Here is a 25,896-nt window from a genome sequence, read left to right on the forward strand (position 1 = left end):
CAATCACTGAAAAGAAGAGGGAGCAAAGACCTACCAAAGTCAGAAAAAAAGTCACAGCAGACACCAACAGAGGTATGTTGTAGGAACATTGGGTTCTCACGTGGAGGCTTGGGGGACACTGTGGAAACGATGTACATGATTTGTAGACTTGCACTTTGCTTCCATGTTTCCTTTGCTCTTTGTTTTTCCATATGCTGTGAAACGGAGACCTCTTACTCCAGATCTGCAGTCAGACAACATTGTGTCAAGAACAACCTAAACAAACCGCTGGTGCTGCAACAGAACCCACCAGCTTTCATGTACTCTGTATTTTAGGCAAAATAAGTAAATGGCAGCACCAGTGAAACAAGATTGTAGGCCCTTTGTGTGCTGACTTTAGAATTTTTGAACACTGTAAAGTCTATTAGTGTTGCAAGCCTGGGAAATATAAGGATTTTTTACAAGCCCCCCCAAATTCCACAATGTATTTTCTGGAGACTGTGCAAATTTTAGTTCCAAGTAAGATAGTATTTTCTCCTTTTTAAAACTTAAGTATTTATTTCCTTTTCTTTAATTTTTTTTGTTCAATGAAAATATGATTGCAGAAAAACCTCTTAGCATCTAAAGCTATGTACCTGTGATTGTCAATACTGAAATTTAAGATCATCCGCTGGAGGTCTCTTGTTTTACATCAAGTTTCTTCAATTACTACTTTTTCTTTTTTCTAAGGAGGACAATGAAGACCTGAAATGCCAGCTACAGTTTGTCAAAGAAGAAGCAGCCTTGATGAGGAAGAAAATGGCTAAGATCGATAAAGAGAAAGACAGATTTGAACATGAGCTGCAAAAATACAGATCATTTTACGGGGATTTGGACAGTCCCTTGCCAAAAGGTGAAGCAGGCGGGCCACCTACCACAAGAGAAGCTGAACTCAAGCTTCGATTGAGACTCGTGGAGGAGGAAGCTAATATTCTTGGGAGGAAAATAGTGGAACTAGAAGTAGAAAATAGAGGACTGAAAGCAGAGCTTGATGATTTAAGAGGAGACGATTTCTCAGGGACCGCTAACCCACTCCTGGGAGAGCAGAGTGAATCCCTGTCAGAATTACGACAGCATTTGCAGCTAGTAGAAGATGAAACAGAATTGCTGAGGAGAAATTTGGCTGACTTGGAAGAGCAAAACAAACGCATAACAGCTGAGCTGAACAAATACAAGTACAAGTCTGGGGCCCACGAGAGCTCTAGGCACCACGATAATGCCAAGACCGAAGCGTTACAGGAGGAGCTGAAAGCTGCACGGATGCAGATCAACGAACTGAGTGGCAAAGTCATGCAGCTCCAGTATGAGAACAGAGTCTTAATGTCCAACATGCAGCGCTATGACCTGGCCTCTCATCTTGGGATCCGGGGCAGTCCCAGGGACAGCGACGCAGAAAGCGACGCGGGGAAAAAAGAGAGCGATGACGATTCCCGCCCCCCTCACCGCAAAAGGGAAGGCCCCATTGGCGGGGAGAGCGACTCCGAAGAGGTTCGCAACATTCGGTGCCTGACACCCACGAGGTCTTTTTATCCCACGCCGTCTGGGTGGCAGAAGAGCTTCACTGACAGGCAGCAGATGAAGGACATTCGCTCTGAAGCGGAGCGGCTGGGCAAGACTATAGATCGCTTGATTTCTGACACGAGCACCATCATAACAGAGGCGAGAATTTACGTAGCTAACGGGGACCTCTTTGGGTTGATGGATGAGGAAGACGATGGCAGCAGGATACGTGAGCATGAGCTTCTTTACCGGATCAATGCACAGATGAAGGCCTTCAGGAAAGAGCTCCAGGCTTTCATCGACAGACTCGAAGTTCCAAAGTCTTCGGATGATCGAAGCGCAGATGAACCTTTGTCAGTGAGTCAGGTAGACTTTTACTTATTACAGCCTACAGGTAAAAAGGCTCTGCCAAGTGAATTAAGCCTCAAATTTGACGTATGGCACGTGAAAATTCTTTATTCTAGACAGTGGGCAAAAATCACTATTTCCTAAACTATTTAAATCTTCATTTGGCCATGTGAAACCTTGTTCTACCAATGGAGCTCTTTGTGAACGATGAATAAGTCTGGTCTCCTGAAAAGTAAAAGAATTATGCTCTAAGAGGTGGAAGTTTTTACTTCTTTCTGGCTTCGCAATTGCATTTGCCAGAGTTGTGCCTTCATTGCCAGTAAAGGCAATGCAGACAGCATTTTTGGCACATAAATGAACAGGATTGTTTTCTTTGTGGTTGGATTCCTCTTCAATGAATACAAAGAATATCTTACTAATTTTAAACAGGAGGAAGCATTAGATTTCCAAAATTATAGAGAATATGGCAAACCACAGAGAAAAACAAGCCATGCAGATCTCCTTTACAGAGACACAAAGCCATACTGTAGTGTGAATATCAGAATTGCTGTAACTGATTGTGCCTTGTTGAAGGCCTACAGGTCACTGCTTACATGCAGCAGTGACTGGCATCTCTTGTGTAGTTCATTTTTACGCAAAAGTGTTCCAGAGAGGTTGTGGGGAGCAAATTCTTTCTGGCCTCAAGATTGTTTGCCATGAAAAATTAAAATTACTTGCCCTTATATTACCATGCAATCCTATAGTTGGCAAATCTTGTTATTGCTCATGGTATTATCCAATGTTTTAGTAAGTGTCTGGCTTTGTTAATTTATTTTGTGCTGTCCTGCTAGTTTACAGTCAATGTAGTTGCCAGGTGAAGCTGAAAGCTATTATTTCTTATTCCTATGCTGACTAATTAGTCTTTTGTTTCCTTGTATCAGAAAGTCACAGACGCAGTGAGTTTAAAGCTAATCAATTACTATACATGTATTGCATGAAATCAAACAGAAATGGCATTTAGCATGCTCACTTTCTGATCTAGTAATAGCTCTGAGCTTGTAGAGCTCCCATTAGCTTAAAGGCAGAGAACTGCATGAACTTGCACAAATTGAAAGCAAACTAATTAGTATTTTCTCTAAACAAATAGCAGCAATAGTTAAATTGGATATTTCAGGGCTTGACCATGCAGAACTCCTGCCGAAGTCAATGGGAGATGGGCACTTGGTCCCTCCACAAGCATAGTCTGATTCACTATTTTGTTGGAACTTTGGACTTGCTATTCCATTAATTGACGGTTCTCTTTGTCTTTGTATTTACTTTCCCAGATGTTCCAGCCTATCATTTTACTTATTCTCATCCTTGTATTATTTTCATCCCTTTCATACACAACAATATTTAAACTTGTCTTCCTTTTTACACTGTTTTTTGTACTGTAAGCCATTCATCATTTATTGTTCATTGTAGTATTATTTTCAGTTTGTTTATTTTGTCCACCCTCCAAGATAAGAAGTGCAAGAGACATAGTTTCTGTAATAACCACTGCTGTAAAAACACTGAAGACTACTTGTTTGCCAAAACCAAAACAAAACCAAAAAAACTGAAAAAAACCCCATACCAAAAAGTCACCCAGTTGAATAGGAAACCCAGTCACCATGGTGTTCCAGGTAAGCAAACAGAAAATGATATTTTTCACTTTGTCTGGTTTTATCATTTTTGAATAAAAATTTTGTGACTGGAACCAATCTGATATTTGTAATTTGCACCAAATCTGAACCAAAGCAGAAATGCAGAGTAGCTGTGAGGCATCTGTTCCTTTCTTCTTCCTGCTCCCAGAAAAAGTGTTTATATTCTAGCCACATGTGAATAGTAAAACCACATTATATGTGTATTCTGCAATTGTCTGTCACAGCTTGGATATATTTTGCATGATTGTGATGATAATGTTTTTCAGCACTGTATTACCTGGATTAGACACCACAGAAGGGACAAAACTAGAATGGTTGGTATATAGAGCACTCTATCTGGAAATGTGGCAAGGAGCTGGAGCCCCTGAGAATGAGATGCACAAGGAGGAGGTACTGGAGTAGGCAAGGGATCTTCTGAGAAGCATAGGCTGGCTGCATTCTCTCTCTGCTCCAGAGAAATGGCCACACCACAGTCTGACTTGAACTGAAGAGAGTGATGCTAGTCACTTCGTCTGATGTCAAATGTCTTGTCCTAACAACCTAGTTTATCAGATAACATTCTCCAGTCTGTAGATGCCAGGACTCTGCATTCTCTCTTCAGGTTTCAGAATGAGTTCTGAATGAACGTGGCAACTCTCTGACTTGCTGAGTGACTCCATTCTAGCTGTGCTGTTGGTAGTGAGTGACCATCGGTGAGGGAAGGTTGTGTACACAGGTGTGCATCAATATTCATTGAATATTTCTGTCTTGCCTACAAGAGGCTTCACTGAGAGCACAGGCAACTCATGATCGTTCCGTCACACTGAACATAGGCAGTTTCTACAAACAGTAGATCTCCCACCCTGAAAACCTCATCTGAACTGCCCAAGGGAGCTCAGTTTTCTTTTCTGTTTTATTCAACCTGTGTTGAAACCACCGAGTCCCACACAATTCTCCAAAGGTGTTCATTTACAAGCAAGTGTATTAATGACATTATTTTGTGCAGATGCCACGATAAAAAAAAAATAATCTAGTAATAAATAAAACAGCTGTTTTTCTAGCTGGCAGTAGGGATCCCCTTCCCTTTGATTTATCATGCTAGTACTCTGTTCACTTAACTCATTGACCAGTGAGAACAGTTTATCTCCATGCCTGGGTTTTCCTCTGCTAGTTGAAGTGCTAGCGAGACGCCATTTTGAGGGCAACACCTCGGAGGGAAGCAGAGGTTGGGCAATAAAGTTAGTTCTATGAAAATGAAAAAACAGTAAATTCACAATATTCAATATTAAACTAAGCTTGCGTTTTTCTCCTTATCTAGCTTTCCCTCAGCATACTCTGCAGGTATAGTATTGATTAGTTAAATCACTTAACCTTAATTTAATCCAAATACTTCTTATTCCTACTAGGGGACATTTCTGTCTTTCTTTATTTTGTAATAGTAGGTATGTCTATAGGAAATTATAATCTGTGTATATGAGGTTAATAGATAGCCTTGCCTGGTGAGAAAATCAGGCCAAAAGTAATTTTGAGGAGCTTCTAAGATTTTCTAATTTGTGGTCAGTTGCCTAAAATTTAAGTTCCACATATTAGAAACTATTATGGCAAGATGTGGTCAAGCCTATTATCCCTTCACCATGAATTTCTGTAACTGTAAAGATAGTTTTCAAATTATTGGGATAAGGTGCTTTTGCTGCTTTTCTCTCAGCAACTGCTGTAAGAAATTTTTCAGTAACTGCTTGAGAAATATTTTTTTTTCCCCATGGATTTGCAATTTGGGCATTAAAAGTGTTATCATTTGAGGATTAAACTTGCCATATCAAATCTTAGCACAAGACCGATTTTTTTTTAGTTTCTTTTTTAGTCTTGCCCTTGGGAGAAGAAAAGATCATCTGGGTTTTCTTAAATGTTAACTGGCTTAATCCCCTACAAGAGGAAAAAAAATTTAAATGTGACTTAAATAGGCCACATCTTGAGTACTGTGTTCAGTTTTGGGCACCTCAATACAAGAAAGACATTGAGGTGCTGGAGTGGGTCCAGAGGACAACGAAGCTGGTGAAGGGCCCAGAGCACAGGTCTTATGAGGAGCAGCTAAGGGAATTGTGACTATTTATTTTGAAGAAGAGGAGGCTTGGAGGAGAGACCTTATCACTCTCTACAAGTACCTGAAAGGCTGTAGTGAGGTGGGTGTTGGTCTCTTCTCCCAAGTAACAAGTGATAGGATGAGAGGAAATGGCCTCAAGTTGCACAAGGTGAGGTTTAGGTTGCATATTAGGAAAAAAAATTCTTACTGAAAGGGTTATAAAGCACTGGAACAGGCTGCCCAGGGAAGTGGTTGAATCACCATCCCTGGACATATTTAAAAGTTGTGTAGATATGGTGCTCTGGGACGTGGTTAGCAGTGGACTTGGCAGTGTTACATCAGTGGAGAGATTCAATCTTAAATGTCTTTTCCAACCTAACCGATTCTATGATTCTGTGGTCTGAAGTTCTGGGCTTCTAGGTTTTAACCTACGCTTGTGTATACCTTTCTTGTATATAATAAAGATGAATATAGAGATGAGTATATAGAGATTTGCATGGAGTGTATCAGTAACAGTACTACTGTAAAGTAGTAGGAAAGTTTAATACACTGAATTCATCCATTGAGTACATCTTGGAAGTAACTGGGAAAGATTTGTTTCTTTCTCAGCAATCAGATAAAGGTGAGGATGAACCTCTTGAGTCAAAAGGTGGAGATAACATCTGCACAGGACTTGCAGTTACAACCCCATTGATTTCTCACAGTGTGTGTTCTTGCATATAGCTGGAGCTTTCCTTATCTTAATTCTGTCAGACATCAACAAAGCAAATCAAAGCTGAGAACCTTTTGGGACATTTGGGGAGCTATTGCACAGGCAATTACTGAAAATCTGAAATTAAAGCATACCAAAGCATACAAAACGATTTTAGAAGCTCCCTGCAGCCTTTGAATCTGTGATGAGCAAAAAGAATGGTGAGGACCCCTTTAAACCCCAGTACAGAGAAATCTCAATGAGAAGTGTTTTTCATGTTCTTCAGCATTCAGTTTGAAGGGAGTGATTTGAACTGCTTATCTGTTTAATACCAGATACTACAGGAAAGTTCACAGCCCTCCACTTTTCCACTATTTTAAAAGCTGCTGAGCTAGCTAATCAAATCACTATGGACATCTATCCATAGCCAGAAGATAACATCTAGCCAAGGAAATAAGTGTCCTGCATCTTGCTAAATTAACATAACCCTGTCTCACAAAGAAATGCAGTAATTATACTTGCCAAGAAGGGAAGCACATTCTCCCCAGTGGTGGGCAAAGTCCACCTCACAGCTGAGTGAGCAAATGCAGCTGAACACATCCACATCCTCTCGCAGGAGTGCGTGGGAGTCGGGCAGTGCAGGGGCAGAGAGAATACTGCTGATTCACTCCATTCTCTCTGCCCCAAAGCCTCCAATTCCGAGGAGCCAGAAGAAGAAGAACAGAAGATTTTGCTTTTTTGTGACAACAAGCTGGGTATGCCAGCTGGATATACCTATTGATTCAAATCTCACTTCAACCAACAGTAGATTCACAGTTCCCATTTTCTAATATTCTGGGAAAATATGAATATTCTGGCAAAAATGTAATGGAATTTGAACCCCAGGTTTACCTTAATTTTACACTTCTATGAAAGATTAAATTTCAGTTTCCTGTGTTTCCAGGGAATTCATTCCATGTTCATTCAGAAAGAAGAGATCTTGCTTCTACAGATCTAACTCAGACATTTTTACACTTACATAAATAAGCAGTAATGCCAATTATTTTTTTGTCATTTAGAATATACACATTTTTTCCTTTAAAGCAACCAGATAAATTCAGTTAGATTTGTTTCTTATTTAGAGTCATCTCTGAACACCCTTACAAAATACCTCTACAAACAATTTTCTTTACTGTTGTTATTAGATGGTCATCAACTACTGTTGATACTTACCCATGATACTAAAATGATCATCTTCTCCAGGATCAGAGATATCTCTTTCAATCAAAAATATCCATGCCTGAAGCTCCAGTTAGAGATAGACTAAGTGTCTGCTGACACATGTCAGCAGTGCTTCAGAATCAAAACTAGAAGAGAGCAGGTGTTATAGTGCAGAAATATGCCCGGCAGTTGGAAAATAGAAAATTGCCAAAACCATGGCTGTCTAAATGTGTTATAAAAAGAGATGAACTGCACATGAACTTTGGGACTTGTTTACAAAAACAAGCAGAGCTTTAGGATACTAGATGCCCTTCCCCTTAATCATCCCAGAATTTGATAGGTGAGTAGGAGACTTCTAAAGGCATCAGTATCAGGGACGTAATTCTCATTGGCTTACATTTCTGTCTCTGATTTAATGCCAGGGGAAGTGATATTCAAACCCAACTTTTGCCATTACACATGCAGTTGCCTATGGGGAAAATTACAGTGGCTCTATTTAAAGTAAACATCTAAAGTATCTGCCACCGATTTCCAATGTAACCTTGGAGAAGTGACATAACACTTTGTTAGCTCTCTTTCTCCTCTAAGTTATATACTACTGCAGAATTGCACAATGGTAAGAGCAGACAGAATTTGTATTCCCTTCTGCCCATTTCCCAGTGTATATATCCATTCCTGAGATGTGTTTGCCAAGATTATCAAGGTGTACAACATTTTGCAATCTGATGCTGTAGGTGGGTTAGTTACAGTGGCAGCAGTGCTGGTTTTAATTCTTTTTACCCAATTTACATAGACATAGAAAAATGAGTGTGCCATAACCAAGCTAGTATAGCAGGACTGAAGATGCTCCAAAATGATCTGGAGAGCAGGCTGTTAAACAGAATACACATTACTCTGAGTATATAATCAAATTATAGCCCATGCTGAAACTCATGCTCTTTTCAGTCTTGCATGATGAAGAGAAACTTGGCAGAGTGCTTGTTTGAAATGCCCTTGCACCTCTTTTTGTTGAGGTGCTGACTTTTAGCACAAGCAGAGCAGATAACCAGGTATGGGCAAAGTATGCTTTGCCTGTGGAAGAAATGTGTTGGATGCAACAAACCTACAATAGCTTTCCTGCTTATTTTGCCTGTGCCAGAGGCCAGAAAGCCACGTTTGCTCAAGCACTGAACCTGGGTTTTTAGAGTTCGCTTCATGTTCTCTTTGTCTCGACTTTTCTCTGCCTTTCCCATACTAGGTTGAGTTTAACCTTTAACCTGTGTTTAACCAGCTCTTGTCTCCTAATGAGCCCCTCAGTCTCCTGCTTTTCTCATTCCTCACACTGACACAAATGTAGGGTTTTGCCTGAGTGAAAACTCAAGCCTGGGATTTAGTCCATTGTTTTCTTTACATTTATTATGGTTTTCCTTAAAAGAGTCCACAGAACAAGATGAGGAACATTGAGTTAGCAATATTAAAGACACAAGAATAATAGCCTATGCTGCTAGATAAGAGTAGAAAAACATGTCTTCGGAGTCTGCCTTCATTTGCAGTGGTGCAGCTGTGCTGGCTTTGAGGAGCAGGCAGTGCTGTGGCACCCAGCCTGCAGCTTGGGCCCAGTCCTGCTCCCAGGCAGTCGTGATTTGCTCCCAGCCATGTCAGCTGGCGTGTTGAGATGTAACCTCCCAAAAGAAGGTCACGCTGTTTCTTTATGAACAGGAAACCTTTAAATCCTCAGAGCTGGGGATTTTCTTCAGAGCCATTCAGTCGTGTGCTTGGGCATCTCTGTTCAATTTTGAGATCATCTTTGAAATTTTCATAAATAGCCCAAGTCCTATTACTTGTGTTACATAGGAGCAGAATAAGCACCCCAGTATTGTATTCACTGAGGCTTATAGCTAGACCATAAAAGGAGAAAATATGTGTTTTCCCTGAAACCTGCTTTGGTATTTACTATGAAATGCGACAGAGCTAAAATCTATGCTGTGCATGGATTTTATCACAGACAAACCCTTACTGTTCTAAAGAAAAGGGTGCTGATAAAGCTAAGGACATGTGAATCCTCTTCTCTTGTCCTTCATCTCACTGATCCTCTTGTCATCAGCTGCTCTGCCCACAAAAATATACATTGCTCCTGCTTAGTGCATTTGAAGACACCCTTCTGATAGCAGAATTTGACCATAATTTTATGCTGCATGAGTCAAGTACTTTGTGGCCTTTCTCCAGGTACACGTGGTGACAAATGTTCCCTGAAATGTAAATTTTCTGACTACAGGTGGCCTCAATTGCTGTCCACAGACCCATCCAAGCAGAAGTACCCAGCAGGGCAGTGGTATGTGTGAAGCTTCTGCCCAGGGGTCTCTCACGGTATGCCAAATGAAAGCAATTTTACACACAGTGCAGCAAGAGTTACTGTGGTGGGCAGAGACACAAGGAGCAAGCTGAGTGCCTCGTGCCAGTGGCTCAGCAGGGGGAGCAGCTAAATTTCACTATGCTGGCTTCAGGGTCTCCTGTGGACTTTCACTTGCTGAATCATTTTTGTCACATATGCTCCCTTCCCTGACAACCTTTACGATGGGCATTCACAGAGCTTTAAATCCAGGCCGAGGTGGTTTTGGACCTTCCTTGATAGCCTTATGCCAGGGAAGAGTTTCCCTGTGCAAGGGAGATTCTCCACCCAGTTTCAGTTGCTTTGCTGAGACTCCAAGTACCTTAACAGACTGGAGAATCTGATCCAGAAACTTTATAAAGTAGCAGAAATATTTGGGTATATCCCAAAGGAGCCATTATCAGCATTCCCAGAATGCAAGACAGTAGGATTATACAGTGCCAAGTAATTCTGCACTTCATAAGCATTAACATACTTAGAATACAGAAAAAGATTTTAGGGGAGTGGTTTGCTTTTAGCTCTTTAGGATAGCTGTTAAACAGCAAAACTGCTCCTTTAAATAAACTCCCTTCACAAAGCAGTTCATGAGCATTGAGTTGCAAAGCTCAAAATCATCAGACTGAAAAATATAACTCTGAAAACTGAGTCTGGAAGGCAGGAAAGAATCTTCCTTTACAACATGGACGCTAATAAAAGAAACCTAAAATTGCCTATTGTCATAGCTTTAATATTAACACTGTCTGCCTTGGCAAGCTTTAAAGACTGGACTGCACTCTGAAACCTAAAAATGTCCTGGACTTGGAGTTGTTTACACAAAATATGAGGAGATATAATGTTACAGAGCTGGGGGCTGGAAGAGATGGCTTTAAAACCATCCTCCATCCACTGACGTCACGTGGAAGCCAGCTGCGGGGATGATGCTGAACGGAACTGTTTTTCAGTTTGCAAAAGTTGTGGAGTTATTCAAGGAGAGTTGCAAATGCTGCCCCCGTTGAAAGGCTGTGTCTTGCTTAGTTTTCTTATTTCTTTTAAAGATCAAGATTCACAGGACTGGATCCCAGCTAGCTATGCATTTCATTGCTTTCACTGCTGTTTAGAGATGGACTGAAAAACTTCTAAAGGATTTCTTATTCCATGAAAGGTATGGTTACAGCTTGCTTTAAATCTCGTTTTTAACAGTTAAGATTAAAAATGAAAGCAAATTACAAATATGGCAAACAGTTATTTAAACATCTCTCTAGTGTTATTTGTACGTAATGTGGTGTTCATGTGTGTTATATATGGTCTTTATTCTTTGAGAAAAATTCTTTGTTGGTTCAGTCAGTTTCTTCAGAGCATGCACAGATATATCAACAGAAGAGGGATGACAGGTAGCATTGTGAGCACTCCAGGCTCTTTTCTTCTGTCTCTTTCTCTCTCTCTCTCCCTCACCCTCTTCTTTCTTTCTTTCTTCCTTTCTTTCTTTCTTTCTTTCTTTCTTTCTTTCTTTCTTTCTTTCTTTCTTTCTTTCTTTCTTTCTTTCTTTCTTTCTTTCTTTCTTTCTTTCTTTCTTTCTTTCTTTCTTTCTTTCTTTCTTTCTTTCTTTCTTTCTTTCCTTCCTTCCTTCCTTCCTTCCTTCCTTCCTTCCTTCCTTCCTTCCTTCCTTTTTCTTCCCTCCCGTTTTGCATTCTTTTTTCTATATTTTTAATTCTTTCTCAATTCTTCCTTCTTTTCCATCTCTTTCACACTCACACAATTGTGGTTTCTTTTTATATAGCAAGTACACAGTACTGTGACACACGTTACATTTTTATAACTGAACAAATATATTTACAATTTCCTTGGTCATCCAAAACTTTGTTGGAAATATGATCACCTGTTTTCCCCTGTAAAATAGGGGAAGAGTTATGTATCTGAATGGTTGTGCACATCCAGTCAAACTAATCTCTGTTGAAAAACAACATCTCAGCTGATGTGATTGAAGATTATTTTTAGAATTTGATAGAGGCTGTTTGGAAACTATTTTGCATTTTTAATAAATGGATAGGAAGGGCACAAGTAAGATGTGAGACAATTATATTAACATCACGTAGTTACTTAAAACATTTTGTGCGTGAGAGGAGAGAGAGCTAAAGGAAAAGTTACGGGAAAATGCAGCTGATGTAGACAAAATTGATTATTTGCTTGATTTTGATTGCTGTAATGAGCTTCTGACCTTGTCTGGGACATGCAGAAAGTGCCAATACTGCAAGAGCACAGTTACTGTTCCGATCCACACAGCAAATTATGATGTGGCATTTTGCATCCCTTTGGGTTGCTTAAGCCAAGTGAAATACCCATGGGGAAATCGTGGTGCACTATGCAGACACAGGGTATACTACCGGGACTACAAATTGGATTTTGTTATAGTAATAAAAAAAAAACAAAGAAAACAAAACAAAACAAAACATCCGAATGCAAAACCCAAGATAAAAGGGGGGAAGAGTAATAGAAATGGGAGTTAGGAGTTAAAACTCTCTGAGTAATTTATCCACTGTAGAATAGCAGCAAAACTCTATAGTCATCCAGCTGCTAACATCAATAAACATGAATTTTCTTCTCAGAATTTATGTCAAGAGGAAATCAGAGAAGCATAAGAAACAGTACAAGCTTTTTTGTGAATCTGGAGCTACAAGTGACTATCTGTGGCTTCTGCAACTCGCCTCTTCCAAGATTTGTTTTCCTTTTGATGGTCTCCAATCTCTTTTTATAATCAGAGTCCCATATGAAATTACTTTGAAATTGTTAAGATGAATGCAAACATGGCAATAGTAGTTCCCAATACTAAGAAAGCACAAGAGGCCTTTTCAAAGCCATATGCATACTTGGAAGCAGTAGATATTATCTATCTATTTTTATATGTGTAAAAAAATATACTATGTAGTATTGACTTTCTTACTAGTAATATACTGCTTATTGAAGCATGGTCATTATTACTAATAGTGCACTAGCAAAATCATCATTTGTGCAACCTGTAAACAGATTATGCCTGCCTGTCTTGTTCATGACTTTACAGCATTTAGAAGGTTTTTAAAAATTTCTTTCCAGCATATATTTGAGAAGAGAGTTCACTTTTATTTATTTCTCAGAGACATCTTGAAAGGTTCTAAAGACATAAATGTAGCAAATGTAGGAAAAAAAACAGCCAACCAACCAACCAACCAAACCAACCCAAACAAACAAAAAACAAAACCAGGGAAAAAAGCAAATGACTGTATTAAACTGCAACCATTTTAGTTAGCAAAGTGAGAAAGTATTGAAATGGTTTTAAAGTTCATCAGCAATAGATGTTTAGATTGCAAGAGGTCTTAATTGTTGTAGAATTTTTCTGTGAGTTGTTTTTGGTCAACACTTACTGAAATTTGGCACAAAGCTGAAACGTGGGCCTGGAGAGGTGTACTCTCTGAAGCCTGGCTGCCTTAGAAGCCATAAGCAAACCAGCACTTGACTTCTTCTGTGATGAGAATGCTATGTTGTCTTTCAACAGCTCTTAGTTTCAAGGAATTTTATGTATTTATAAAGCTGTCCTGTATGTTTTTATGTGGAAGTGGAAGTTTTTAAATGGAAGAAGGGCCTGAAATCTCTTTGTAGATAGCTGAGGGACAGAGTGCCATTTCAGAGCTCCAAGGTAGATGTGAGTCAGAATTTGAAAGAGTAAGCTTCAGTACCACATTACATGGTGACATGGTTACACTGCTGTGAGATGTCTGAAGAATAGTCAGCTTGTTCTCCAAGTCCTCCATCCAGAAGTGCTTGGGGTAAACAGTTTTGCAACCCCTCAGCTAGGACTGGGCCCATGATGTCTTTCAGTTGAGAGATCTTGTAGCAGAACTTCCTACAAACCAAAGACTTGAGTAACTCATTGGGCTTCAACTGGGCTCTTCTGCTTACCTGGTTATGAAAGAAGCTGACTCCAAGTTTGGCATCAGCTTGCCAGTCAGCTGAAATAATGCAGACACTGGTAAGCAGTGATTACAGTTAGCTACAGCTGAATCAACAAGACTTGTCCAATAAAACCCAGGATGGGCAAGAATTTTGCATGAAGCTCGTGAATGACTTTTCACTACATCAAAGAATATGTGGGTATTAAAATGGGCAGTTGCTGTGAGTTGACAGTCACTGACCGTTGGTCAAGAAAATTAACAAATTCCGGGAAAGTGAGCTGGGTTTACCCCCTAGTTAACTCTCTGATAATTCATTTGCTTACCCACACGTGTGATTTGCGACAGGAGGCCAAAGCAATGCAAAGAGATTTTGGGGCTAGAACTAGATTCTATGTCCACCTAAGTAACACAACAGCTAATGCTGAGAGCCAAAGCTGACAAACTCAAATATTAGTGTGTGTGTACCAGTCATTATACCACAGCAGCCATCATAACTGAATGAATACGTGTTATTTTGGCCTTGCTGGCATAGTAAATGTGCTGATGGTAGTGGAGTTTCTAATGTAAAGCCTAAAAAAGCAAGAGGAACACTATGCCCATAACATCGGTTAACTGTTTTGTTCCAAAGTGAGATGAGCAGATCCAAAATATTTCCCTTAAAATATACATATTTAGTGGTTCAATTAATAGTTTTTCATTCACAGATGCTAAGATGCTAAAGACTTCTGAAGGGGAAGGAGTAACTGAAACACAAATTAGTTAAATGAATTGAGCAAGATTTTGAAGTAGATTTCAGTTAGTGTTATTGGATAATAGTTTCTGGTTTCACCTATGCCGATCCTGGAACGAACATGTATGGATTTAGTTTTGTAAATACAAATTACATGAACTCTTTATAGTGACCAATAGTTCTTTATATAGTAGGATGATGCTTTCTACTGTATATGTATGTTCTCACCTGTTATTAGCCTTCCTGCCCTATTTTCCTTCATGTATTCTAAAGCATTCATATAGCCATGAGAAGTTTCTGCATGTATCAAGTTTACAATCTTCAACTGCCAAAAGAATGTCACAGTCTTTGTCGTGCTGCATGCGTGTGTGAAAGGAGTGCATGAGCAAACATGATACCTTTACACTTGCAGTTGTCTTTTGAATAACCGTAAAAATAGCTTTCACCCTCAAGAGTAGACGTTGCAGGATCCCAAGGTCCTGAAGTGCCATTCAATATGATGCAGACTGGAATTTCATTGAAAACAGGCTTATAGTGAACAAACCTGTATATACCTGAATATATATTTATATACAAATAATTCAGGTATATAACCTGAATATACCTGCATATATGTTTATACTAATGGCAAAGATGCGAAGTGGCCTCGGTACAGAGCCTGCTGTGGCAGATGTTCCTGAATTCTGTGATGCTGGATGCATGTCCCTCCTCCCCTTTCCAGATCAGGCCTCTCTGCCCTGGGCTTTGTGTCCTATAATGCTAAGTTCATCCATATTCGTCACATTCCAACTAAATATCATGCAATGGTGTGATACTGTCTCCTGCAAGCACATTTCAGTTAATTACTTGGGGATTTTCCTTGGTTGGTTGTTTTTTCCCTGAAAGCTAGAATCAAATACAAGTAAGACTTATTCTGATAAACTTCCAGGAAACATTTGGGGAAGAAAGAAAAAAAGCAGAGGTATCTTATTGCTGTTACACAGACTGTAACCATGGACTTGCGTAAACAACTGGAGAATACTGAGAGGAACTGGAATAAAGAGAAGATGGAATTGCTGGAGAGATTTGACAATGAAAGGAAAGAATGGGAATGTCAATGGAAGGTCATGCAGAAGAAAATAGAAGAGGTACATCTCAACAAAACGCTGAACACTAACATTTTCACTTGGGGTGAACTGGCGAAGGGTTGCTCCAATTTATTTTTTTTCTGAATCATATCCTATTTCTTATTTGTCCCTGAAAGTTTCAAATAGCCAATGACAGGATGCAAAGCCTGGGGTTAAGCAGTATTTGCCATTGCTCATTTAGTAGTCATGAATACAAAGCAGGGGGTTAAATGTCTATTTGTGTGAAGTTTGCTGTGATACTGTTAGCTGTCTATATTGCTGCTAGTCCTGCTGGGCTTGAGCCTCTCTGCTCATATTATACATGTACAAATTACACAAATACGTGCTGAACAACTACATATATGGAGTTTAGGAAAATACACATCTAGTGACAAAAAATCTAGGTAACATTATTTTCTGGCAAAAAGAATTTAGATGGCACAGGTCTGCTGGGGTAAGTGGTAATATTAAAAAGAATGTCATACATTAAATGCTGCGTGATGCAGAATCATTCTGACTAGAACCTGCTCCATTTGCAGGCATCTTTTAGTAGAGAAAACAGCTACAGTAAATAACATGAATGTTCTGACACCACTTTTGTTTACACATACTAACAAATGCTCACTCCCTGCCATTCCTAATGCATCTCCTTCCAGAAATAGTTACAGTAATTATTTATTATTCATTATCCCCAAACTCTCCCTGCAGCAGAACCCTCTGGCACTCTGTAATGCATAAATTGATTCTGCCTTGGCAACATAAAGAAGGAAATTTTTTTACCACTGAGCTTTTCACATTTTTCATTCTAATATACACATGGAGAAGTTTTGCTTGCTCTCTGCCAACACCGTCCTGTGGCTAAGCAACACAGGAATGTGTGGCAAAGACTGCTCACATGAAAGTATGAGAAGGAAAATTATCAGAGCCAAGTGAATTACAGCCATACATTGCCCATTAAAAGAGCCTGCAGCATAACTCCATGATGTCAGCTCTCTATTTTACCTGCAGTTTTTACAGACTTTGTTACATCTTGTCTTTTGTGTAGGACATTTCTGTGCAGTCTTACCTGGTACCACCACCAAAGTGAGAGTGCTTCAAGAGTTAGTAATGTGATCTATATGTGTGGTTGAATTTCAGTTTGTTAGGTATATGAGCTGGTTTGGAGTGACAGTAATGTATTGTGGAAAGGTATTCTGGCTATTAGTAGTTCTGCTAGTGACAGCAATGACCAATTTTTTGCCATGTTCTTTATTCGCATATGGAATAGAAAAGCATGACAGAGACAGAGAAAGAGATAAATCAATGGGATGGAGCTGAGGGGAAGAGAATGAAGCAAATTGCTGGGTACTTCAGGACCAGACAAAACTACAAATGATACCACAAGGTTATCAGTATCCTAAGGTCCCCACTTACTCATGTCTTTAGCTGCTCTTGATTTCAGTTGTCTGACATTTCTTCACCAAAAGCCACATGGCTGGAGAAAAAGGGGAGATACCTTTTAAAAGCCATAATCTCTATAGGGATTTCCTCAATAAATCTTTTGCTACCCTATCAGCTTGTATTTTTATTTGATATTTTTTTCTAGCCCACCAAAACCTAACTTAATTACTGGATTATTCCAGGGAGACTTACATGGTTTAGGAGACTATATTGTTGAGTTATGAGGTGGTATCCTTCCTTCTTACTGCTATGTTGAGTCCATATGAGGCCTCATTTCTTGGAAATGACAAAGTTCAGCCATCAGGTTCCATGAACAGCTGGGCTTTGGGAGTGAAATCTGAAAGCCCAGGATCAGGTCAAGTGTCAAGTCTCTGAATGTGAGAATACTTCTAATCAACAGAACTTCCCATGAAATGGCCACATGTTCTTCATGTTGTTATTCTTTTTCACTGTCCTTCCAAAAGCTGTTGTGATGGCCTTGTGCATGGTGAGAGAACAGACAGACAGCTATTCAGAGGTGCCTGCTCTTCACTTTCTTCCTAAGTGCAAGTTAAGAATGAATGTTTATAAAGAGCCGTGGGATTCTTGGCACTAGAAATGATACTGTAAGCAGAAGAGGTTTTTATGATGTTGCTATTTTTTCTAATTTATAATTTATCACAGTTCCCTAGTTTGAAAGTACTGGGTGACAGGAATTAACACCTTTTCATTTACTAATGAAGCCACTGAATCTCAGCAGACAGCATGAAAGAAGATAAGAGGGTGACAGCACACTGCCAAATAATATCATTCTGCAGTACTCATCACTTCAGTCATAGGGAAGAATTCCACTTGCCTGAGAACCAGAAGAGTGTGCTCTAGTGCAGATGGCACTGTATATGATGAGCATGCAGTTCCCATCCTTAAACTAATATACTTTAACAGGCTGTAACATAGCCAGAGCCCTCTCCCTCCCTCCCATTCCTTCACGTTACCAATCCATCAGACTGGGGCTGTGTCCTGTGCTCTGATCTTACTTGGAAGACAACCATACAGCTTCTAGCTCAAGGCAGGGCCACTGACTTCGTGAGATCTCTTCTAAATCTTATACCGTGGGTGGAAGCCATACATTAAAACCATGGCAAAGAGTTTATGAATGGTGACAGCCTTTTCCTCATCTTGTGACAGTAACAGTCTGTGAACTATTACACGGGGTGACTCAACACTTTTCTACTAACACATGTATAAAATCTTTCTTCTTGGTGCTGCCGAGCAAAGTATCATTCAAAACAGAAGACGAGTATGTTATTTTACCATTAAATTCATCATAGTACCATGATTTAATAGAAGGTTCTATTGTTTTTTCAGCTTTACCAGGAGGTAAAACTTAGAAGGGAGAGCAATATGAATGCCCATGATAATAAAGCCATTCAGAGCAAGATGCTGCAGCTGTCCACGCATTCCCCTGCTTCAGAAGAGAGTAACACAGTGGAGCTGAACGATCAATACAATATGGCAAATGACAGGATGGAAAAAGGGAGTTTGCTCGGTAAAACAGGACTCGAATGCAAAGAAAACAGAGCCAAGAGCAGAAACAACACTCTGTTAATGGACAATCTTGCCTTTGAGAGCTGTGAGGAACCTGAAGAGAGTGTCAGCATCAAAATGTCAAAAAAAAATAACAAGAATTATATTGGTGATCTCAATGTAGTAAGTATAGTATGAGCATGTTTCAGTTATGAGGTTGAGGGAAATACTGAGGGCTTTGGCCTGCCAGGTTAACATAAACAACTGATCTCCCTGATTTTAGCTTTGTAGCAAGGCACTGTCTCTACTTGCTCCTCAGTTTGCTGTTGATGAGTGTCTTCTCACTGTTGAAATGTGTTAACAGCAGGCATTTTACCTCCATTCATAACCTGGGGGTGGCTTTGTATTTTGTTTTGTGCTACTTTCCTCTGTAGTCAGTCCTAAGTGCAAATCACCACAGATTTCAAAATAATTCTGGAAATACCATTTTAAAGGCTTATGTTAAAGGACTGGTTTTATATTTTAAAGGCTCTCAAAGAACTTGCCAGAGTCAGTGAAGAATTATGCAGCTATCAAGAAGAAATTCGAAAGAAGTCCAACCACAGAAGGTAAAACCATATTTGGACTCTTTATATTAAAGAAAATGAATAATGAGACTGTGCTCCTGTTCACTTTGAAGGGGAGTTTCATGTTGAATTTATTATTTCGTCAGTTTCTATCCTACTATTGTTTCAGTGCTCAGTATAAAACATTCAAATGAAATATACTGAAATATGATACAAGGGCACGTTTTGCTAGAAAAATGGAGTTTATCAATAGAACCTATCAAGTGAAATGAGTATTTATACAATATGAAGTTGTACTAATTTGTAATGGTTATATTGAGGACTGGGAGAGTGAACAGACATTTCTGTTTATCTTGGTCCCATTTCCATGCTGTTCTGTACAACACTGCATGAGTTTGTTAGGCTGAGAGGTCTCTTGCACTAAGCCTGAATCTAGCCTTAAGTGTGAGAGATGTCAGGGACTGACAATCCAAGAGTGTAAGGAAAGCAAGAGAGGGAAGAACAACCATACATTTGTACAAATGGAATGATGGTAAGACAGACCCTGAAAAGTATGGCAAATGAACATTCTGTCATCTGTTAAAAATTTAGTGTTCATGGTTTCCTTTAGCAAACTAAACACCTTTCTTCTCGAGTTGTGCAGAAATTCTCACAAGGTGAGACTGAACTTGTGATATGACAGGGTGGAGACCATGAAAGAGATTGAGGAAAGCTATGTCTCAGCTATGCTGAGATCCCGTGGAAGTCTGCATCATGGCAAGCTCTTCTCAGATGCTCCCAAAAAGCAGAGGGACTTCTTACACTCCCCCATGCAATCAGTTGGCTGGCTGTCACTAATTTATTATTGTACCTGTGTTAGTGTTAGTATCTTTAAAGCAAACAGATTCATAACTGAGGTATAGTTTCTAAATCCTGTCTGAGAAACATAATTTTTGAACAGATCTCAAAAGACACATTTGTGTTGTCATGTGGAATGTTAGGAAACGTACATAAGGGATGCACTATGTCCTAAAGCTTTCTTCATTCTGTTCATAGTCAGGCAGACTCACTGAATCCTGCAGAGCTCACAAGATCCTACTGTCCTTACTGTAGGATAGGTGAGAAAACAAGCAATCATCTGCAAAAACTTACAAAAAGAATTTTAGTGACAAGGGAAAGGAGTACAAGATTGCCACCGCTGAGCTTTCTTCCAGTTTTTCATGTATATTTCAGATATGCTGGGTGTACCAACTGCAGCAAAGCTGCTCCCAAATCTTTTTAAGCAGTTAGTGTTAAAACACCTGCTCGTGGAGAGAATGAATCCATGCTGAGGCCCCCTGGGGGAATATTCTTATTGCTCATCCCTAAAACACCTCTCCTTTTATTTGTAGAATGAAGTCACTTCCTTTCCTGGGGGAATTTGAGGAAACCCAAAACACAGTTATTCTGCCTGAAATGAACCATATGTCCAGCAATGAATCACCGACTTCAGTTGCTTTTGAGACAGAGGAACATAAAAACAGGAAGAATCTGATGAGCTCCACTAAGGCTTTGAAGGACATGTCTTATGGTGATCTTACTGGTGACAGAGGAATAGACTTCAGACCTTGGCAGAAGAAAGAAGCTCCACCAGTTCCTCCACGAAGCACTTCTCGGCACCTAACAAACTCGCTTTCTGCAGTTGTACAGCTTTCTGAAACTCTAATAAGGGATCCAGGCATCAAAGGCAATTACAAGGCTCAGGGCTGTAGGAGTGGAAGGAAACTGATCAGTCCTTCACCTCTAAACCAGAATGAAACTGCAGCAGCCTGGGCAAATGAAGGGCAGGCTGTGAAAAGTCCTCTGATAGTAACTGCTTCAATACCTGTAATCAAAAATGAGTGCAGCGTACCAACAAGTTTCTGCCACAACACATGGGCATATGATGTGGGCAAACTTGGAAGAGACAACAGAAGTGAACACTCCCCATTGTCAGCCCAAAAGAGTTGTTCAGATGGAAATATGGCCCAAAGCAACAAGATGCACCAGAAACAAAATCCCAAGTCTCACAGCAGCCCTTATTATAGTGATAACTTTTACGCTCCTGCTAACCTGCACAGTGATCTTCTGGAAGACTCCAGGTATACCTGGGGAAAGACGCAAAGAAATGAAACTTTAGCAGCAAAGATTGATGAGTTTAACCGGACTGTATTTCACACAGATAAACGTAACAATGCTTTGCAGGAAAATCAGGTGCCTCAAACAGCATCAGAAGATCACAAACCCTGCGTCCCATCGTGTGACTCTGCTATCAGCAGGACAGAAACTGTGAATACATCCTGCGCTTCAAATCCCAAACTCTCTGCAGCAAAGGAGCACGAAACTAGCAATGCCAGCAGAGCTGTCAGAGCAGCAGGGCAACAAAAGCAAATAAATGGACTTCCAAATACTAGCGGTTACAGGCACATGCTTCATGAGCATGACTGGAGACCAAGTAATTTATCTGGTCGCCCGCGTTCGGCTGACTCAAGGTCCAACTATGGTGTTGTTGAAAAGCTTTTGAAAAACTATGAAAAATCAACAGTGACTCCTCCGTGTAATGCAAAATGCTGCAAAGATAAATGCACACAGGCAAATTCTGAATTCACGGACAGGGGTTGTGAGACATTGAGTCAGTATTTAGAAACAGTCCAGATTGAGCAAGGAAGGCAAGAATTTCCAAGGAATTCGGCCAGGCATATTGGGCAGCAACTCAAGCAAGGAAAAGAGAGACAGAAGTTACCAGAGGTAAGGTTCACAGGAATGGCAAGAACAAAATAATTAGTTTCATACCAAGCTTCAGATTCTGAAATGAGGCAGGCTAACCTGATATTGTAAATAATTGTGTAAAAAATAGACAGTTTAGGCCAGGATCTGAACGAATCAGGAGTATTTCCTCTGAAGAGAATAGAACTGTGGGAAGGCAGAAACACATAAGTAAGAATGACCAGTGGAGACGTGTGCCAGATTCTGATCTCTGCTGCTGTTGTGTAAAGCTAGGTTTTAACTGCAGTGCAGTTATTCAAGGAACTGCAGCCAGGTCTTAACTCCTTCCCTCCTTCGTTTAGCTGAGGAGTTATTTCATTAGTCTTTCCAAAAGGCTTAAGCACACTTGGGCATGTCAAAGTCCTAGAGGGCTTAGATAGCATTCTTCAGCATCCAGGGTGCTGCTTGGTTCAGGATTTCCTTGGAACTGCCTGTGAAAAGGGTACTGTAGCTCCCTAAAGTTTCCCGTAATAAAGTGACTTCCTCTTACTCGTGTCTCTGTGAGCATAGGCTTACAGAACCAGAAGACTACGGCATGACTGATTAATTTATATTTTGCTGAATTTTATGTGCAAAAGTTTAGAAATATTGTCTTTGCCAACATTGTTTCTTATTAAAAAGAGAAACAAAGTATTTTGAAAATACACTGTAAGTCACAGGTTCTGGAAAAGGACACAAAGAAAGAAAAATAACTGCTTGAAGAGCTCCTTTGGCCAATGAACACAAAGAGGTATGCCCCTTAGCATCTCAGAAAAGAGGAGGCAAATGTCTTTGGAGCTGAGAAGCTTAAGCGGGTTCAGACTGTCAGCTGGTATGCTTTAAACTGTCACAAATTCACAGACTTCAGTGGAGCTATGTGGATTTAAACAGCTGAGAATCTGACTATGCAGATTGTTTTCTGCACATCTTTCTGACAGCCTTGCAGTGATGCAATATCATGCTTAGCAGACACATCTCTACTACAGCACAGAAAGAAAAAAAAACATGAAGCTTCTGATTTCTTTTTTATCCAATGAACTTTTGATAGGAGCAGAAATTTTCATCACTGAATACGTAGGGAAGAAATAATGCCTACATAATGACTGAGTTTACATTGATGTACTAAGCCAACTGGGTTTTTTTATTCCATAGGCTCACACTTCATGTTGTCATTTCTGTCTGTACAAAGTGTAGGATATTGCCTGATTAGGGGGCACCATTTTAGGTCCAGCAGCATTCCTATCAAAGAGATGTAAAGCACTACACGTGGCATGAGGCACTTGGTTTATTTTCATTCTTTCCAATTTACATTGCTGTAGCTATGATCAAAATCTGTTGGTTTTCCTGTGTATATAAGGCTCTGCATGTGGACCTAACACTACATTAATATATAACCATTCTGAATTAGTTACCAAGTGCAAACAGCTTCACGTTGCACTAGTGGAAACAGAGTTCTTAGCAAGCTGTGACTGCTGAAAATAGGATCTATCAAAGAATACCTGAAAGGTAAGTAGATCATACTCCAGTAATGTCAGATGGTATTCTGAGTTCTATGTTTAGAACAGTATACAGTATTCATCAACCAAAAAACTTCCAAAAATGAAAAGAAATGGGAATTGGATGTCAGTTTTGGCTTGCCTTAACATTTTATACCTTTCCTTTTGTCTGACACTTGTCTCCATATATTTTAAACCGCAACTGATGTGAGAATGGCTATACATAGAAATAGCTGTTCTTTTGCCCTCTGCACATTCCTGTGCTCCTTTTAATAGCCTCAGACCACCTGTTCTGAGGTCACCCCAAATGTCTTCTTACATTCCCACCGCATTCCACAAAAGCTGTAACTTGTTAAAGCAAGGAATTGCCTTTGTGTTCTAGATATCTGTGCCAGCTAAATGTTCGAGTGGGAAGGGTTTCTCCCGGCCCGCTCGGCCAGCGAACCGACGCTTACCTTCCAGATGGGCATCCAGGTCACCGTCAGCACCACCTGCTGTGAGAAGAACAGCAGACAACTGCTCTGTCTCCTTTCGGTCAGAGACCTCAGTAGTCTGAACCCAGAGCTGGGTTGGATGGTGTTGTGAAAACTCTACGCCTCCTTGTAGCGGCGTTCGGTATGTGCTAAGAGCAACCAGTTCTACAGCGTTGTCTCTTGTCCGAGAGCGACCCCACCACAGGCCAGACAAAGCATTTTGAATCTTAGGCCATCATCACCATGGTCTTCAGTGTTTTTATTGAGATGAAATAACTATACCCCTGTTTTTTTCTCTGTTGTTTTGGTAATAGCTCACAAGGAATTTCTTTTGAATGGCATCTTCTTTGATTTGCCAATCAATTTTCAGTTGAACCAATGTATAGTGCTGTATATTCTGACTCTTCTGCAAACAGCAGAACGTAAAGCTGTATGCATGATCATGTGTTCGTAGGTGCATGTGTTGGACTAGGAAGTATACAGGTCTGTATTTAGAACAGACAAACTGTGCTAGTGTTGACAATGAAATTACAACCTATATGCCTACATATATATATATATACTTTGTGTTTATTTTAAAAAAAGTTTGAAATATACAGTCCTGATGACATTTATATTTTGTATATCTTTTACATAGGTTCACAGGTGTAGTATTTAATGTACAAAAACTAAATATGCATTTTTGTGACTGATTGCAGCGATAATGCCTTGCACAATAAGTATCTGAAGCAGACTAGCTCAACTGATTGGTCAGTCATGCTTCATGGCATCCTCGTACAGTTTCCTAACCCTTATGATGCTAGGGCAAAATACCCAAACGTATTTTTTCTGAATTAAAATATTATATGATTTGTAATACATTAGCCTTTTTCAGCACCAGAGACATTCCTGAAATGTTCCAATCCCTTTAAAAAAGCTTAAATGTGCCATTATATATATAGAATACTGTAAACACTTCTATGGTTTCGACTAGCGTAACATACAGTTTACGAAGGGAAGAAAAGGGTTGTATATATGCTCAATTCTGTAAAACTTATTTTTCCTGCGAGCATTATACTTTGAGGTTTGGCAAAGTCAGATAACAGTGGACTTGTTTACTTTCACTCAAGGCAGGAGAACAAGGACCGTTGTTCCCAGTGCTGCAGCCACGCTCCTTTTTCATTCTTCTCCTAGACTAGAGTGCCTGAGCCACTTGCTAATTTACTGCTCCTGGACTGACTCGTGGCAGTCAGTTACAAAGTTTACTTGCACTCTGGCAACAAGCTGCGTCTTGTCTGGAAATATTTCACAGAGATATGATCACAATGATGCCCAGGATCCTAGCGACATGGCGCTGGAAGTGTGTTTTACCATCACTTGACTCTGTATTATGGGCCATCTGAATGAAGTGCACAGAGCCTGGCTTCCTCCTTCCCACAGCGTGAAAGAAGTATGGATGCTACCCAGACTTTAGCTGAACTTTCATCCTGCAATTTTTGCACCCTCTTCTAGGCTGTTGCTGGATGCATAGTGCAGTAATGATGATAAATGTTACCTTTAAACAGCATGTCTAGGTTAAAAGGAGTAAAGAGGCACTTCTTCAACATCAGCCTGAGCTTGTCTCACAACTCTTCTTCTTCTTCTTCTGGAGAAACATAGTGTGTGTTCAAAGGAATTTCAAAAATCATCCCAGGATCCATTAATGTGCACATCTTCTTATGTGAATGTAAAAAAGGATTTCAGAGAGAGTGTAGGCTTTTGTCCTAGTGAATTGTATATGTGGCAACGTAGGGAAAATTAATTGTGTTTAATTTGGTAGTGATCTGTTGTCCTGTTCCAGTCATGTTGAGAATACACATCTTTTTCCTTCCTTTTAGGGTCTTATTCTTCTTTCCTCTGCACAACTTTCACTCTGCAGAGAGAGAAAACAGGAGGCTGTGTGTTCTGAGCAATACAGCCTGCATGGTAGCTTCAGTAAATATTCAGGTGTGCCAGTATCGGAGTGAGCAGGCATCAGAGCCATAAATCCCACCTCGTCGTGCCATTGTGGCTGCCTGCATGGCAAAAACATGCTCAGAGTAATTTTCCCAGTCTTAGACTTCTAGTCT

General features: G+C 40.0%; 2 protein-coding genes across 2 annotated transcripts; both read left to right on the top strand.

Moving 5' to 3' along the window:
• On the top strand, positions 1-3,446 carry LOC103782444 (protein SOGA3-like; the record flags this gene model as incomplete). The annotated part of the gene is made up of 4 exons (XM_008950214.1): positions 1-72; positions 709-1,875; positions 2,787-2,801; positions 3,348-3,446. Coding segments are annotated over 4 exons (1,353 nt in total), but the record flags the coding sequence as incomplete, so codon positions are not given.
• Positions 2,605-24,359, top strand: KIAA0408 (KIAA0408 ortholog). Its single transcript, XM_008950213.1, has 7 exons — positions 2,605-3,509; positions 10,883-10,989; positions 15,409-15,607; positions 18,374-18,715; positions 19,061-19,140; positions 20,469-21,843; positions 23,719-24,359. The coding sequence occupies exons 3-7, from the start codon at positions 15,473-15,475 to the stop codon at positions 23,890-23,892; spliced, it is 2,106 nt and encodes a 701-aa protein (XP_008948461.1). The 5' UTR covers positions 2,605-3,509; positions 10,883-10,989; positions 15,409-15,472; the 3' UTR covers positions 23,893-24,359.
• Positions 24,360-25,896: the final 1,537 nt, after the last annotated feature.

The sequence above is a fragment of the Merops nubicus genome, unplaced genomic scaffold (genome assembly GCF_000691845.1).
Source record: "Merops nubicus isolate BGI_N331 unplaced genomic scaffold, ASM69184v1 scaffold18591, whole genome shotgun sequence".
In the NCBI taxonomy this organism is placed as follows: Eukaryota; Metazoa; Chordata; class Aves; order Coraciiformes; family Meropidae; genus Merops; species Merops nubicus.